This window comes from Calidris pugnax, unplaced genomic scaffold (assembly GCF_001431845.1).
Source record: "Calidris pugnax isolate Ruff unplaced genomic scaffold, ASM143184v1 scaffold24, whole genome shotgun sequence".
NCBI lineage: Eukaryota > Metazoa > Chordata > Aves > Charadriiformes > Scolopacidae > Calidris > Calidris pugnax.
In genome coordinates, this window is record NW_015090922.1 from 27,589,078 (window position 1) to 27,604,598 (window position 15,521).

The 15,521-nt window shown below is 37.9% G+C and overlaps 1 protein-coding gene across 3 annotated transcripts in view; it reads right to left on the minus strand.

Moving 5' to 3' along the window:
- The window catches only part of TTC13 (tetratricopeptide repeat domain 13), a 38,398-nt gene extending 22,907 nt beyond the window's left edge, over positions 1 to 15,491 (minus strand). For all 3 annotated transcript variants that reach the window (XM_014951090.1, XM_014951089.1, XM_014951088.1), the window contains exons 1-8: positions 15,284 to 15,491; positions 11,162 to 11,256; positions 9,484 to 9,559; positions 6,605 to 6,675; positions 4,209 to 4,274; positions 2,850 to 2,942; positions 1,643 to 1,759; positions 701 to 811 (exon numbers count right to left, since the gene is read on the minus strand). In XM_014951090.1, the coding sequence (XP_014806576.1) occupies positions 701 to 811; positions 1,643 to 1,759; positions 2,850 to 2,942; positions 4,209 to 4,274; positions 6,605 to 6,675; positions 9,484 to 9,559; positions 11,162 to 11,256; positions 15,284 to 15,488 (834 nt within the window). In that variant the 5' untranslated portion in view covers positions 15,489 to 15,491. The remainder of the gene's footprint in view (positions 1 to 700; positions 812 to 1,642; positions 1,760 to 2,849; positions 2,943 to 4,208; positions 4,275 to 6,604; positions 6,676 to 9,483; positions 9,560 to 11,161; positions 11,257 to 15,283) is intronic.
- Between the last annotated feature and the right edge of the window lie 30 nt (positions 15,492 to 15,521).

Sequence of the window (15,521 nt, forward strand, 5' to 3'; positions counted from 1 at the left end):
GAATCATTAGTATCTTCAGTCAATTTAAAGATTCTTATTCAGAAAAACTGTCAAATACATTCCGAGCACTAAAACACGCACAAAAATATCTATCGAACAAAAATAAAAGATAACCACCTACACTTACCTATCGGCTCATGTCCTCTAGACAAGTTTTAAATCCAAGAAGATTGTTGCTTTTAGATCATTGCTTTTGAGAATGAGAAACGCACATATGCATATCAGAAAAAAAAATAAAGAAAGAAAAATAAAACAATACCCTCTATTTGAAGTTCTATATAGCAAAGTATATGTAGCTCATTCAAGGAAGAATTTAAAATTATTTTCCTCTTCATCCCTTTGCCCTTCACAAAGCCACGGGAGTCACCATTCCATGGGAAGACATTTTGAATATAACAATACTGATATTAGCAGAGGTGCCAAATATGAACATCTTTCAAAGCATTTCATAAACACATCAGTTAACATTGATTTACCAAGATTCAGCAAGATCAGTAATATTTACATGTCATACCATTAAATATTACAGCCAGTAATGGCACCTTTTAATTTTGCTTGCACTCTTTTGCCCTAAAAAAAAATCTTCCTTATGTGAAGGAAAGTAAGTATATCAACACCTACGATACTTCTACTGTTTTATAGAAGTAACTTCAAATAGAGGGTATTGCTCTACACGAACTATTATTTAACATAATTTTACCTTCAAAAGTCCTCTGTGAAAAAAGGTTAAGCCTTTATAAAGCATAGCTATAGGCTGATTTTTGTTCAGTTCCAATGAGCGCTGAAAATCTTCATGGGCTGTTGCATAATCCTGCAATAAAGTAGATATTAAATTACAGGGGAAACACCATCCAAATAAAGAGGAATGCATGCTTTTATCTTCATAAAAGTAAATTACAGAATTTTGTTTAATATATGAAGTCAGTCTCAGGGCTAAGTGGCAACAATTTTCAACTGCCAGTCAGAATACCAAAGAATAAGGAATGCACAATATGCTTCCAACTTTTACAGCAAGTGCTATATAAAACATAGTAAATTAAGTGGGAAAATAGCTGGAAACAAGCAGAGTGAAATCAAAAGAATAAAGAGGGAAACTGGCTATTTAGTATTCACACAATCTTTTAAGATGAAGTTACTTGTTTTACAATAAAGAGTAAGAACAACACACAGATTACATAGTGAAACGGGATGATAGAATTTTTGTAGGGTTTTATTGTTTGTTGTTGTGTGGCATGTGTGAGTTTTTTTAGTATATAGGGCAGTTACTGCCTTCACCATAACTATTCTCCTTTTTAGGCTGGCATTTAATCATACTACTTAAATGCAGCTGTAGGTTTTAAATCAAGTCAAATTCTTTATCCCTATCCTACTCCTCAAACACACAAAACAATCTGAGATGTGCTTGCAAGGTACTTCCCCTCTTGATTCTCTGCATTAAGTAGATATGCAGATGAAATACTTGAAGAATACCTCTGAACTGTCAAAGTCAATGACAGGAAAAACAAGACTTTCATTGTTATTTTGGTTTATAACTTAAATAGTAAAGAAGCTCTTGAACAGAAGTAACAACTGGCACAAGCAATAACAAAATCAACAACATTCACACAAACAAAACTAAACCAAATCCCTAAAATCCACTAACCTCAGATATGAAGTAAAGGGTACCTCTGTGCCTGTAGAGCCGTGCTGATGGTTGTAGTTGAATAGCTTTGGTGAGATCAGACAATGCTTCACTGATTCGTCCTAGTGGGGACAATATCTAAGAGTACAAAACAAAAATATAGTTTAGAATAAACAGGCGGAATAGATTTGTTTTAGAAATATGGAGATTGTACTTTTTCATGTTCAACTCTTAACAGAGTGACTGTATTGGCTAGAACAGGCTGGAACGTTCTACCCCAAGTTTCAGTAATTATTGCTTTTAAGCCACTATGAGGCAAAAATCTGAAAGCATTTTCCTCCAAAAAATATCAGTATACATGAACACCAATAACATTTGCAGAACCTAGTATTCCAAATAAAAACAAGACAGCCAAAGCAAAATACTCTATTTCAAGATATTTGAACACATTAAATTGAAAATTTAATTAAAGTATTCTCATAAACCTTTTTATTTTGAGAAAATATTCTCCCCAATGGTCTATTTCCCAATTATTTGAATGCCTTTCACATTTTTATATCAAGATTATTAATAAATGTATTAATAAGTTATTAAAACATAAAAATCGTTAATTACAATTTCCTACTATGGCCATTATTATTCAGTATGCTGACTAATAAATATTTATGTTTTTTGACTTGCCTACAAAGATGCTTCTTGAAATATATTTTCTGTAATTTAATTGGCAAAACAAAACATGAGTTTCAAAGTGAAAAGTATTGTGTATCTGAATGATATTTATTTAACTTACATGCATGTATATAAAACCAAAACATCTGATTAAAAACTCATTCTTTACAAGTTTGGCTCTCTACCAGCAATAAATCTGCTAAGGTGACGCTAAGTGCAAACAGTAAGGTCCAAGTGATATTTTCATTCACTATATTAAAAAACCCAAGAAAAACACACATGATCTTGCTATATAGCATGTCAAAAAACTAAACACTTAGACACAATATATGCTATTCTATTGGCTATAGTAACTCCATAATGGTATGTGTTTAATTTTAAAAATAATCATTCCACAAAGTACACTGTTTGAGAGCAAAAACATATTTTAAAAGAAAGGAAGAATGTTCACAGAAAAACACAGGTAAGAGCTTTAGTCATTAAATCATGATAAAATACTTGAAAACACTGTATAATTGCAACTTCTCGAAAAATCTAAAGAGTGATAAAAATTGCTCACTTCTGCTCGCTGTTCAAATACTTCAGGATGATCCGGTTCCAGACTAATCACCCTACTGAGCTCAAACAGAGCAAGTTCAGCATTTTTCATGTCCTGAAAAAGAGAAGAATAAACAAGGTGAACAACTGTGCATACTCACAGTAATATACTCCAAAGACAACTAGATTTGCTAAGTTTCTGAAGACAAAGACAACTAGATTTGCTAAGTTTCTGAAAGTGTACCAGTTTACATTAAAGGCCCTTCACACCTTTGCTAGTAACATTAAGTTGCAGTATTCTACAAATAGCTGAAAAAACCACAACACCACCCATCTGCTATAAACAAGAAAAATAAACTTCACTTGTACACATCACCTTTGTGCTGTACCTCTGATAATTTATTAATATAACTCTGTGAATAAACATTAAGTTTATGGCTCCATATATACCATTCTTGGCAGCAAAGCTCTCACACGAACTCCAACACCGACACATACACTCACCCAGTAGGGTTTTCATCACTACTGTCTGCCACTTAATCCAAGTAGTACCACTGAAAGGGTTGATATCGTCAGCATTTTGCCTATCTAAATTTTTATATTGTCCTCAGTATATTGTAGGATGGAAGCAGTCACTTAAATGAAAAATAATCCAAACCGGTTATATAGCAAGTTCTCCATCAGATTTCATTGATCTTTTTTTTCTTTTTCAAGGCAAATTTTGCATGTGCTTAACATGATCTTTGTGTCTTGAAAGCGTCACTCACAGAAACTTTTATAAAGTGAAGCCGTCTCCACATCTAGCTGAATTGAGAAACCAAACTCATGGTGTTAAAAACATGCAAATCCAAGGGACTTCAAGCTCCTGTCAGCACCATTAAAGAATTAAATATTTTGCACAAAGAAAGTTTTCAAGGAGTTATTTAACTAGTCTCTCTTCTAGAATTCCAGCGACCAATCAATCACAACTCAACAGGCCACAAATGTAAACTATAAGGACCATAGTCTATTTCTAAATTTATTTTTGCTCAGGGAATTGCTTGAGCAGTCAAATGTAACAAATCTAAGTAAAAAAATGAGCTGAAGTAATTGAACTTTGAATTGTTTTGAACAAATTTAAAGCAACATGACATCATATGTATGCCACCTTATTTCCACAGTCCCACACGTACCCATGGCTTGAGCAGTATGATCCACTAGATCCCCTTATGTTACGGAGCACCTACTGGGGGACAGACACACCACCACAGCAGAACAGCACAAAGACTTTGGGATGTACCTGTCAAGTTCTAATCAGTCTAGCTCCTCCTGTTATGAGCTTTATTATAGTTTGGATTCAAATAATTCAGTCAGATAGTAATTTAAATAATTATCTACTCACATGTAGTCCTTTTTTTCCATATGCTATCCCACGTCCATAAATTGCACTAACCAGCTCTGGTTCTTCCTGTTAAGATTAAAAATGAATACAATCATCAGTTGTTTAGTTCTATTAAAAGGTCTCTTTCTTCAGTATATATTTAATTCTTGCAGGTCTTAAGTAGTAAGCAATGAACAATCACACTTATCAGGCAAACAAATTGATTGTATTACAGTCCACACTTTCATATGCTCACAACTGGCAATTCAATTTACTGGAATTGTTCTAGAGTATTTGTCTGGAAAATGAGCTAAACAGAGTACAGTGTCAGTGACCACCTATCAGAAGCTATGTACACATTGGTATAGCCTCCTGTCCAAACTTCATTACTTGTAACCTTATTGGTAATTATGTGACTTCTTTTGTCTATTGTCACTGAAGTGATAATAAAAAAAACCCACACAATTCAGCCAGTCAACTTGGTTTGTTCATAATTTAAGACTTAAAATTAGGAAGCAGGGAATTGTGACAGCCTGATGAAATTTGTATTCAAGCTGCAACTAAAACAAGAGGTATTCTGCCTAAACAGTTCTGCAAAATGCAAACGAACCTTCCTTGGGCTAGATTTAACTCCCCGTGTAAGAAGCAGCTTACGTAGCATATCTACTTCTTGTTCAACGTTATTTACTCCAGCCATGGCTTCCCACCCAAATTTGAAGAACTACAGCACCTAAACCAGTTTTCTTGGCTCAACAATGCCTATGCAGTCAGTTTCCCTGCAGACCAGTCAGGAATCACCTATCTTCACAGCTGCAACAAAAACCAGCTGTGCTACAAAAGTTTGTAGCACAGACCTGGTCTCATTTAACTGGGACAACTGCCAAGAAATAAATTATTTCATTAACAAAAAGGTATGTGGCATCACCTATCTTCACAGCTGCAACAAAAACCAGCTGTGCTACAAAAGTTTGTAGCACAGACCTGGTCTCATTTAACTGGGACAACTGCCAAGAAATAAATTATTTCATTAACAAAACAGCAGGTATGTGGCACAGCAATGCTGGCAGCTGGCCAGACTTGAGCTGATTCCAAGTGTACACTCGCCAACATCAACTTCAGGTAACTTCCCTGCTTTTAATACAGTGGCTAAACAAGGCTAGTTTGTTCTGTTAGATGTTCAAAATACATATGTGGTGACTATTAAAATTCCCTTATGAAAGATTGAGTGAACAATCATAACCACTTTACAGCCTTTCAGGCATACAAGCAGCACAATATTCATTTCAACTGAGATGTGTGCATTGTAAGTGTACTCCATTATATATACACTTCTCATAAAGATTCACTAGATCTTGCCTGTCTTCACTTGTATTAAGTTTCCTTCTAAATAAAGAGAAGGAAGGAAACATGTAAGTCCAGTAGTTTTTGAAGCAGGATTTTTCATTGAGGGGGTGGGAAATCATTCCTCACATTAAAAACAAATCAAAGACAGATATCAACAAACATCTAAAAGAACTCAAACAAAAAAAAACCAACAACAAACATTCTGGTCCTCTGAACCTGGTCCCCTGGAAAAATTCTATTAAATTGCCACGTTTTCACTCAATTTAAGTATGAGCCATATGACGTATAAGTTAAAAAAGATACATGCTAGTATTTGCAGTATAACTTTTGGCTTGCATTTGTAGACCACAACCAATCTAGATAAAATGCAGGTCCATGCTTCTGGTAGTCCTAGGTCCTTAGCCATAAAAATACAGTATTTTGAAATCAGCTTTAGTTGAAGCCTTTAAATTGTTGGGGTTTGTTTTGTTTTAAAAGTGGCTACTTTCTACTTCATAGAAGAAGATGCTGAATTCTTTACCTTGGTCAGAAAAAACAATAATCTTGAATTGTTAGTTACGTTTTAGTTATACATTAAACTCATCAAATGCTTACCACTGAAAAAGGAAGATAAACCCAGCATGCAAAATTATTTATCATCATGAAAGCAACGTGGTACTTATCACTAGAAATAAGTGATCTATCTCTCAGGGTTTTTTTCTGATGTTACTGGCAAGATGTTAACTGTTGCTCAAAAAAATCCACATTAAAATATCTCAGCCTACACATTAAGAGGGCAATTAAAGGAATTTGAATTTTGCACAGGTCAAGTTTCTGGAAATGTTTTTTTTCTTTGTCAAAGTGCTGTAAGAAGTTTATTCCTTCAGATGGAAAAGATTCTCAACAAATAACCAAGATACTGGATCACCCAATTTTAAGAGTATGCTTATATTTGAATGGGAAAAAATGAACAAATAATAGAATAATTACTCACATTTTAAAATCTTTAATTGAATCTTTGTTTTAAGTAAAACCATATGTTGTAATGGATAATTTCATAAAGTGATTTTTAGGGGTCCAAAGAGAAAACTTACCTGCAGCATTGTTGAAAAATGTCGTATGGCTTCATCATATAAGCCGTTGCCAATCAACACGTAAGCAATTGCTAACAAAAAATTACAAATGTAAATAAAACAGGAAAAAAAATCATTTTTTTAATATATTTTACAATTTGGTTGTATTTACTCTAAGTTCCTACATCGCACTGAAGATTTAAGTAGTCAAATGATTTCTGAACTGCTACTGAAATGAATTCCTTCAAACACTACCTATAATTTGTTAACTATTCAATCCATACTGTGCTCATCAGAATTGAGTTTGGGTCTTCTGGTTTGTTTGGGGTTTTCTTCCCTCCTTCTTGCAAGTTGTTCAGGAAAGTGTCCATGTTTGCTTCTAAAGTGCTTAGGACCAGGAAAGGTACCATAATCCCATTTAGCAGCCCTTGGTGCTTTCTCAATTATAAGTGAGCCTGGCTAACACTGGCTAACTTTTTTTGACACTTCCACTACAGAACATCTGACTGCACTTGTTTATATACATTTCACTAAACTTTACTAGCTCACAATAAGTTTTTCCTTCATTTGTCTTATCTAGACAAACTACAACTAAAATGATTGCTTTGCTTATAAAAATGAGAATGAAAAACTACAGAATCTTTACCCATGTTAAAATTATTAAAAGTTTTGAAGTTCTTGCAAATCCCCCCACTTTGGAGCAGAAGCTAAGTGCTTGAAAAAGAAACAGAGTGCTGTTTTAGAAACACGTTCCTGTAATCTCCACAAGACATAAAAATACAGTCAAGTCACAAGACTGGAAAGCTGTGGTTATGCTCGCATGACTGAAGTTCAGTTCTGACAGCTAACTATCTCGACTGTTTCATTCTGCGTGTTTTAATCTCTCACAGTTCTTAACTCTGGACTAAGCTCTGTCTGCACTGCCCACAAAAACCAAGTATCTTGCAGACCAGAGCTATGAAAGTCAAAGTACAACGTTTCCCCAGATAGTTTGCACGAACAGCTGACAGTGAAATGAACTAAGAGTGGGGGTTCACCTTTCCCCATGCTTCCAATGAGTTTTAGCAGTCATCCAAACAGAATGGAAAAGGCGCCTATTGGCTTAATTATTTACTCAAACACGAGAGGAGACAAATAAGCCAGTCAGAACAAAGCTATTTTTAATAGGACACAGACTTTCATGCAGGCAAAGCCACATTGTTTTGGCAGTGTTGCTAAGCACTGTTCATTAAAGGCAGAAAAAAGTTAAATGAAAAAGAAATAAATATATTTAATCCAGAGCCTGCCTCATTCTTGGAACACTTGTATTATGCAGAAGGAAGTACTTGTGCACAATATAAGTTGTTTCCTCAACACATAAAAAGCTTCAGTTGGTACAGATACATAGCATTGCCAAAAAAGGAAAGCAAATCGGCCGAGTGAAGGACAGGTTAAAGAGCTCTTGAATTTTCCTCATTTCATTCTCCTCTAAGACTACACAGTTCTTAGTATCATCTTTATGGTTCCAATCCCAGAACACAGAACAGTTGGCACATAAAATAAACTCAACCGCTCCTGCATTAAATAAAAAGGAAAGGAAGCAAGATAAGGAAGACTCATTGTCCTGCTGATAATAACTTTATTTTGTTTATCTAAGACTCTTGGTAAAATACAGGAAGTTGTAGATTACATCTGTAAAACTATGACAAGTGATGGGCAGCTAATAGCTGACACAGCAACAGCTTCTTTTGAAACTTTCTCTCTTCAAATATTCTTTTCATCTTTAATTAAATACTAAAAAAAAATACAAGTGAATACTTTATTGTGAAAAATCTAAGGATTAACATTGGTCCATTATGCCAAGTATTTGGGTACCAACATTGCTTCAGAATGTCCTATAAATTTCACACTGCTTTTCCTCGGGACAGCTAAAAGTAACATGCCCAAACAAGGAAGACCCAGGCTCCTCACACCATGACATACTTGAAATAAAGTGGGTAGGTAGGTGCCAGCCTACAGGCCAAACATGAGGATAGGAACCTTCTGGCACAGTCTTCCAAGTCTACAGAGGTGAAACTAAAAGCTTTAAATATTTTTTGCTGGATAGAAGTCCAGTATTCCCTGCAGGATTCTATGAACCAAATTAAGTATGCTAGGAATATGAAAAAAAATTGTCCCAAAATTTTCCTGGATAAGTCTAAGAAGGCAGAAAATATGTCAATAAAAAAATTACTCAACTGTTTTAATTTCATTAGACAACTTATGAGGAAAGTCTCACTTTGCCCTTATATAACAGACTGACTGCTGCCTTTCTTGACATACATCCTCAACGATATCTTTGCCACCTCATAATACCTCCACTTCCTATAGAGGATACCAGTATGGAGAAGTAGTGTAACTCCTTTCTTCAAGTCCTTTGAAAAAAGTATTTCCAGTTGCTTTATTTGAAATGCCTCGATTTTCTGTGCTGAGTGTGCTTTGAATAAACATCAAGTAGCAGCCTGTATAAGGACATAATTCCAAAGTCCTCCTGCTGCTTTTAAGTGTTGATGGGAAGAGTGTGTGGGGAGGGGAAGACAGATACAACATCTATGCTTGACAGAAAACACATTCCATTCAGTCATCAATGACAGAAAAAGGGAAGCAGGAAGTACCTGAGACTGTTTAACAGGATTTAATCAAAATGATTTTTGAACACCTGCTTAAGCAGACACAGTGAAAAATTCTAGTGAGTGAAGCAGAAAAGATTTCTAGGAATAGAGATATACATTATATGAAATCAGGGAAAACTCACAGTATTTTCAGGCTTGTTAAGGTCACTTTAATGTATCACTAAGGAATAATCAGTTTAGTTTCAAAGCATTCAGTGCTAATAATTAGTATGCAATTCATCTGCATAAACCTTAGATAAGACATCTTACCCAATTCTTCATTTGTGTTGACATTATCAGTAGCAAATGGAAATCGTTTTTGCTCTGCCAGTAACTTCGCTTGACTCTGTAAAACATCATGTTTAATTGTTCAGCAAACAACAGTAAACAATTCAATAGAAAACCTGTGTCTTAAATCCTTAAGAGAATGCCTTAAATCAAAAGGTTAAGACTAATGCGCTTTCTTTAAAGTAACTGAAAACAAACTCCTTCCTCGTCTTCCACAGAGAGAAAAATTGCTGTCCAGTTAAGTGCTGCTGTTACCCTCTCTAACATAAGGCTAACCCAATCTCCCAGGTGAAATGACATTGTCAGCATTTTACCAGTGGCTGATGTTTCTACATTACATCTGCTTAACATGAAGTTTTGGAAGGCTTTCTTCGTAGAAAGACCATGCGCTACTTCAAAGGAAAGTTTATAGTCTTTATCCCAATAATTATTCCTTTGCCTCCTGCAAAGGAAAGGGTACTACAGAAGAGTAAAATACTGAAAATAAAACGCTCAAAAAAGTATCACTCCAGCAATAAACACAAGTTTAACTCAACAGCATGATTTGACAGTAATAAGTATTTTAACAGTAACTTTCTATCAGTTACAGAATTTGTTCACCCAACTGCAGTCTCATCTAAGATTTCTATTCCCCAAATAATGTACCTACAGAAAAAAAATACTGCCAAATACAACCCCTCAGAAATACTCTGTTCATTTTCACAAGTATTTTCCATAGACAACTGTAAACCTACCAGAGCAGTTTATGTCAGAAAAATACAAACCACTCATTTAATTAATAGGTCTTCCAAACTGTTTTAGGAAGCAAGAAAGGGACAAAATAACTTCTCTGACTGCTGAGTTCTCTTCTTTTTCTTCAGCTAAACAGCACATATGTACATCTTTAGCTTCAGAGAAGACAGTTAAATACCTTAAACTTCAGAGAATACATTTAACTCCTCATTTCCTCTACTAAGAGGACTGCACTTTGTCCTCCTCCCTTCCACTTTTTTTGGCTCGTTCAATCAAAAGTATCCTCATTACTTGTGTCTGTAACACACACATTTTAATAATCCACAAAGCACAAAAGTAACTGGCCAGATCCCATTGCAGTTTCTACCCTGTTAATCTAATAATGTATATACCAAGAGATACTCTTCTTTCTTTAGAATATACTCCACATAGCATGTCTGTATTACATTTAGTGAAATATAGTCTGAAGCTTCTAACTCTATAATCTGTGCACAATGTCATTTCTGTAGCGATTGCAAGTCATCACTCCTACTTTTACATGCATTTTGTGGTAAACTTCCTTAGGTAGTTAATCTGGGTAAAAAATAATGCACCTTTCACTTTTTCAGCCATAGCCCCTGCACCTCTAAAAATAAAAAATTAATTGGTAGACAATCCAAGTAAAAATTAACCTTCTGTGGAAACATCAGCTTCAATTAGTTGAAACTGCTAACAACCCTAAAGACTCATGATGGAGTACTAGGATGTTCTGTGAGCAACATAAGTTTGCTCATACTTAAGCCTTTTGGGGACCTATGCCTACTGATTACTAGATTCTATTTGTAGTAACTTGCCTGAGCTTCATTCTAACCGATTATGCAGCTAAAATCATCAATGACTTCAAGAATCTATTAAAATTGTTTTGTACGTTATATTCTTGATAGCATACCAAAATTTTTTCTGTGTTGAGAGAAAGCACAGATTCACAAGATGAAGACCCTCCTATGTCACAGTCTGATTCATGGAAGTGCAAAAACGATGAATCTGGGGGAAAAGAGAGAAAACAGCTTTAGGAACTCAAAAAGTTACATGTGTGTTCTATTATCACATCTCACATTTCCTCCTGTTCATCTGAACAGCTTCCCCATTGGGCACTCCACAGGGCAGAACTTTCATGAAGCGCTTTCTGCACACATACAGTCAGTGAAGCAATAGTTGACATGACTGCTTTTATATAATTAGTTTTATTATTACATCTGCTAATGCTTTTGGTTAAAAATACATGGCAGGGGGGAAGGGAGGAGCAGGGGAAGGGGACAGAAAGGAGGAGGGATAAAAGTCAGACACCTGGAAGCAAATAAGAAAACTTTGGGGTTGATGTCCCCATTTAGCATTATGATTGTGTTCTCTGGCCCAAGAAATTAAAGACCAAATTAGCATTCCAATCCCAAGAGAGGACAAGAAATGGAATGGACCACGCAGCAGCTGCTGGAAGTTCAGGAGACAGAAGTATGAAGACTGTAAAAAGCAGACAGAACAGTAAACCTAACTAACTGAACATATACAAAGGTCCTCACAGGTATATTACTAAGGAGTCCATTACAAAAAGTATAAGATCGATTCAAACCTATGAGAAGTCCAACACAGCTTGTTGGCGCAGGAGAGAAAAAGTTTAAAAAAGGGAACAAATGAAACAAAGTAACAACAGCAATCAACAAAACCCTCCAGATTTATAGACTCCAGAAGCTACTACTTCACCTACATGGTGCTTTAACTATTATCACAATAGAATTTTTAGCTTTTAAATGTTTAAATCCAGATCATGGAATGATTTGGGTTGGAAGGGACCTTAAAGATCACAGAGTTCCAACTCCCCTGCCACGTGCAGGGACACCTCCCACTAGACCTGGTTGCTCAAAGCCCCAGCCAGCCAGATCTTAAAGCTTCTATTAACTTGAAATATTTCAAGACCAAAGAAAAAACAAATAAACAGTATTATCTCTTTGATCAATCTCACAAATACCAAATTTTATCATCTCCCCTAATGTTTGTAAATAAAAGTTTGATGTTAAATTTGAAAGACTAGGTGGCAGCATGTGTTTCTAATTCACTTTTATAGGCAGTGCTGTTCTTATATTTTGATTACATAAGGGTTGCAGTTAGTTAACGCCCCATTTCTCACAAGTACAGTACTAAAAGAGAAAAAGGAAGTCATCTTAGAAGGAGAAATCACAATAGCATCTAAAAATCACTCCCTGTAAATAGAAACTTGGAACTAAGTTGAACCGTAACCGATAACTGGTGGGAGAAGTTTTAGAACAGAAGCGAGAGTGGTGAAAAGCAGAAGGCCAAAGTTTAAAGTCAAGAAGTCCAGGAAGAACAGTGGCTCACTACCCATGGTTTCCAGAAAAAACATTGCCAGTAAGATGTTTCAACACTGCCCTTTGTTCTTCACCTTGGACAAACCCTCCTGTGCTATGGCAGCATTATTAACACAGTACTTGTTCTGTGTTGATGCTCATAATTCAATGACCATTAAGAGACAACACTGTGGACTCACTGAGCAACTTTTGCTTCACAAACAAAACAAAGAGGTGCAGGAACATTTTACCTCCAGAATATTTTTCTGCATAACAGCAAGAATTTAGTGAAGGAATTTTTTAACAAGGTGGCAGGGAATAAGAACAGCCTATCTGTTACAAGGGGGGAAAGGACCCTTCAAATATTGCAATTCTTGGAACAAGAAGCTGCTTTACTCATGGGGAAGAATGGATCTGCCATTGTCTGCAAGGTAGATACAGTCAGACCTGTACCACACTGCCTCATTGACCACTTCATGAACAAATAGAAACACCAGAAAAATTACCCTGGACCTCATTGTAGACTGCTTGAGACGAAGAGATCCCCAGCTTCTGGGAAGCTTGTAGTAAAACAAAGACTGAGAGCCCAAGGGAATTTTCAGTTGGAAATTTATTTAGCCACAGGATTTAAATGGCAAGGAGTGAATTGGTATACAGCTATTTTGTGGTTAAGTATGCTGTTCTGTAATTAAGGGCTACCTTATTATCAGTGCATGCAAAGTTCCTGAGGTACCTGATGATTTAAGCAGAATTTCTTATATCAATCCTAGTTGCACTGGTCTCTTTAAAACCACACCCACCATTAAACCAAAATCTAATCTTCCAAATATACCTCTGAAGGAATATCCCGAGTCAATCATTCATGTCCTAGTAACAGAAGAGATATAATCAAATGCTTTGCCATTTATTAACTTATATGGTATTCAGATTTTATCTTAACACTGGGTGAAAGTCTTTTTGGTTTTATGCTTAAGCTTGAGTGATTTGGAGCAATGGTCACCTGAGATAACCTTCATGATCTGATTCAGTGTTCACGTACTATGGCTCTCAACCATTGCAGCCAACCTCCCCCCAACCCCCCCCAAAAAAGCAGCTGATATAAAATACCTACTTAACACAGCTGATATAGATAAAAACTAACCAAATAACTTTAAGCTGTGATGACAAAAGCACACACAAAGGTGAAAAAAAAAGCAGATGCAGGAAACTCATAACAAGTTATTTCTAGAAAGTTTGTACATTTGAGTGGATTATACTAACTGTATATTGTCCTTGCTGAGCACAGAATTATGAAATAAGGGGGGAAAATAACCCTACCAACAGCTAAGCAGTCGTGACACAGCACTGGTTATTCTCATATAAATAATTGAGTGCCTATGCTGCATCGAATTCATAAAACCTTTTCCTTCATCTGTATTACATGTACATTGGGATTCAGGTTGGCATTTTTGTATAGCACACTCACACTATGCTCATGATAAAGATTACTTAAGTCTCGTGATCTCGATGCAACAGATATTTAAGCACATAAAAACAGTTTTGACTGCGCCTGTATTAGAAGCTATCAATTAACTCAAAAAAGACCAGATCTGCTACCTGAACTTGGTGCTCGTAAAGAAGAGCATCCAATTCACCAGCAAAATATTTTAACTGTAGCTGAAAAAGAATCAAGACATATTCAACTCGATAACACAGAATTATGGAATGGTTTATGTTGGAAGGGACCTTAAAGATCATCACGTTTCAAGCCCCCTGCCATGGGCAGGGACACCTCCCACTAGACCAGGTTGCTTAAAGCCCCATCCAGCCTGGCCTTGAACACTTCCAGGGATGGGGCATCCACAACTTCCATGGGCAACCTGTTCCAGTGCCTCACCACCTTCATAGTGGAAAATTTCTTCCAGATATCTAATCTAAATCTACCCTCTTCCAGTTTGAAGCCATCAACCTTTCACCTATCACTACATGCCATTGTAAAAAGTTCTTCTCCAGCTTTCCTGTAGCCCCCTTTAGGTACTGGAAGGCTGCTATAAGGTCTCCCTGGTGCCTTCTCTTCTCCAGGCTGAACAACCCCAGCTCTCTCAGCCTGTCTTCACAGGAGAGGTGCTCCATCCCTCTGATCATCTTTGTGGCCCTCCTCTGGGCCTGCTCCACCAGATCCATGTCCTTCTTATGTTGAGGGCCCCAGAGCACAAAGTGTTGGCTTGTCCGACTACTACTGAGCTCAAGGATTAAAAAGCACGTGGCGTCCAGCAGCTAGACTGGGCAGGTTGGCAAGTGGGACCAGAAGAATCCTCCTGCTTGATAGTACAGGCCTGACAGTTCACCCACTCGAGGGGCGAGGGCTTGTCCCCAGCTCAGTGCCGCCGCAGCAGTCCCTGTCCCGCACAGCAGGACGGCACAAGGCTACAGCCGGCGGGCGCGGCTCACACACACCAGACGCCTCGGTGTGAGTCAGCTGAACCGCAGCAAGGCCCGCAGCCCAGCCGCCGGCACCCCGCACCGGGCCAGGCCGGGCCGGCGTCCCCTCTGCCACCCCCGGCGCCTCAGCGGGCGGCGAGGCCCTCACGCCTTTCCCTCTCTCGCCGCCCTCCGCAGGGGCGAGAGGAAAGCGGCGCCCACCCCCGGCCTCGGGGCTGCGCGGTGCCGCCGGGCGAACGGCCCCACGGCGAGGCTGGGGGCGATCACGGCGGCAGCATCCCCCGACTCACCGCTCTCGGCCGAGTACTGCTCGGCCCACTCCCCCGCCGAGGCGCAGCCCCCCGCCGGGCCTTGGCGCTGCTTCAGCAGGGACAAGGTCGGGTACTGCTCGGTAAGGGCCAGCGCGACCCGGGCCAGGGCCGGCAGGACCAGCAGCACCCACAACCCCCTCACGGCTCCGCAGCCTCCGGCAGGTGCCATCTTTCCAAGGCGCATGTGCACCGCGGCCGCCTGGGCCGGGGACGGAGG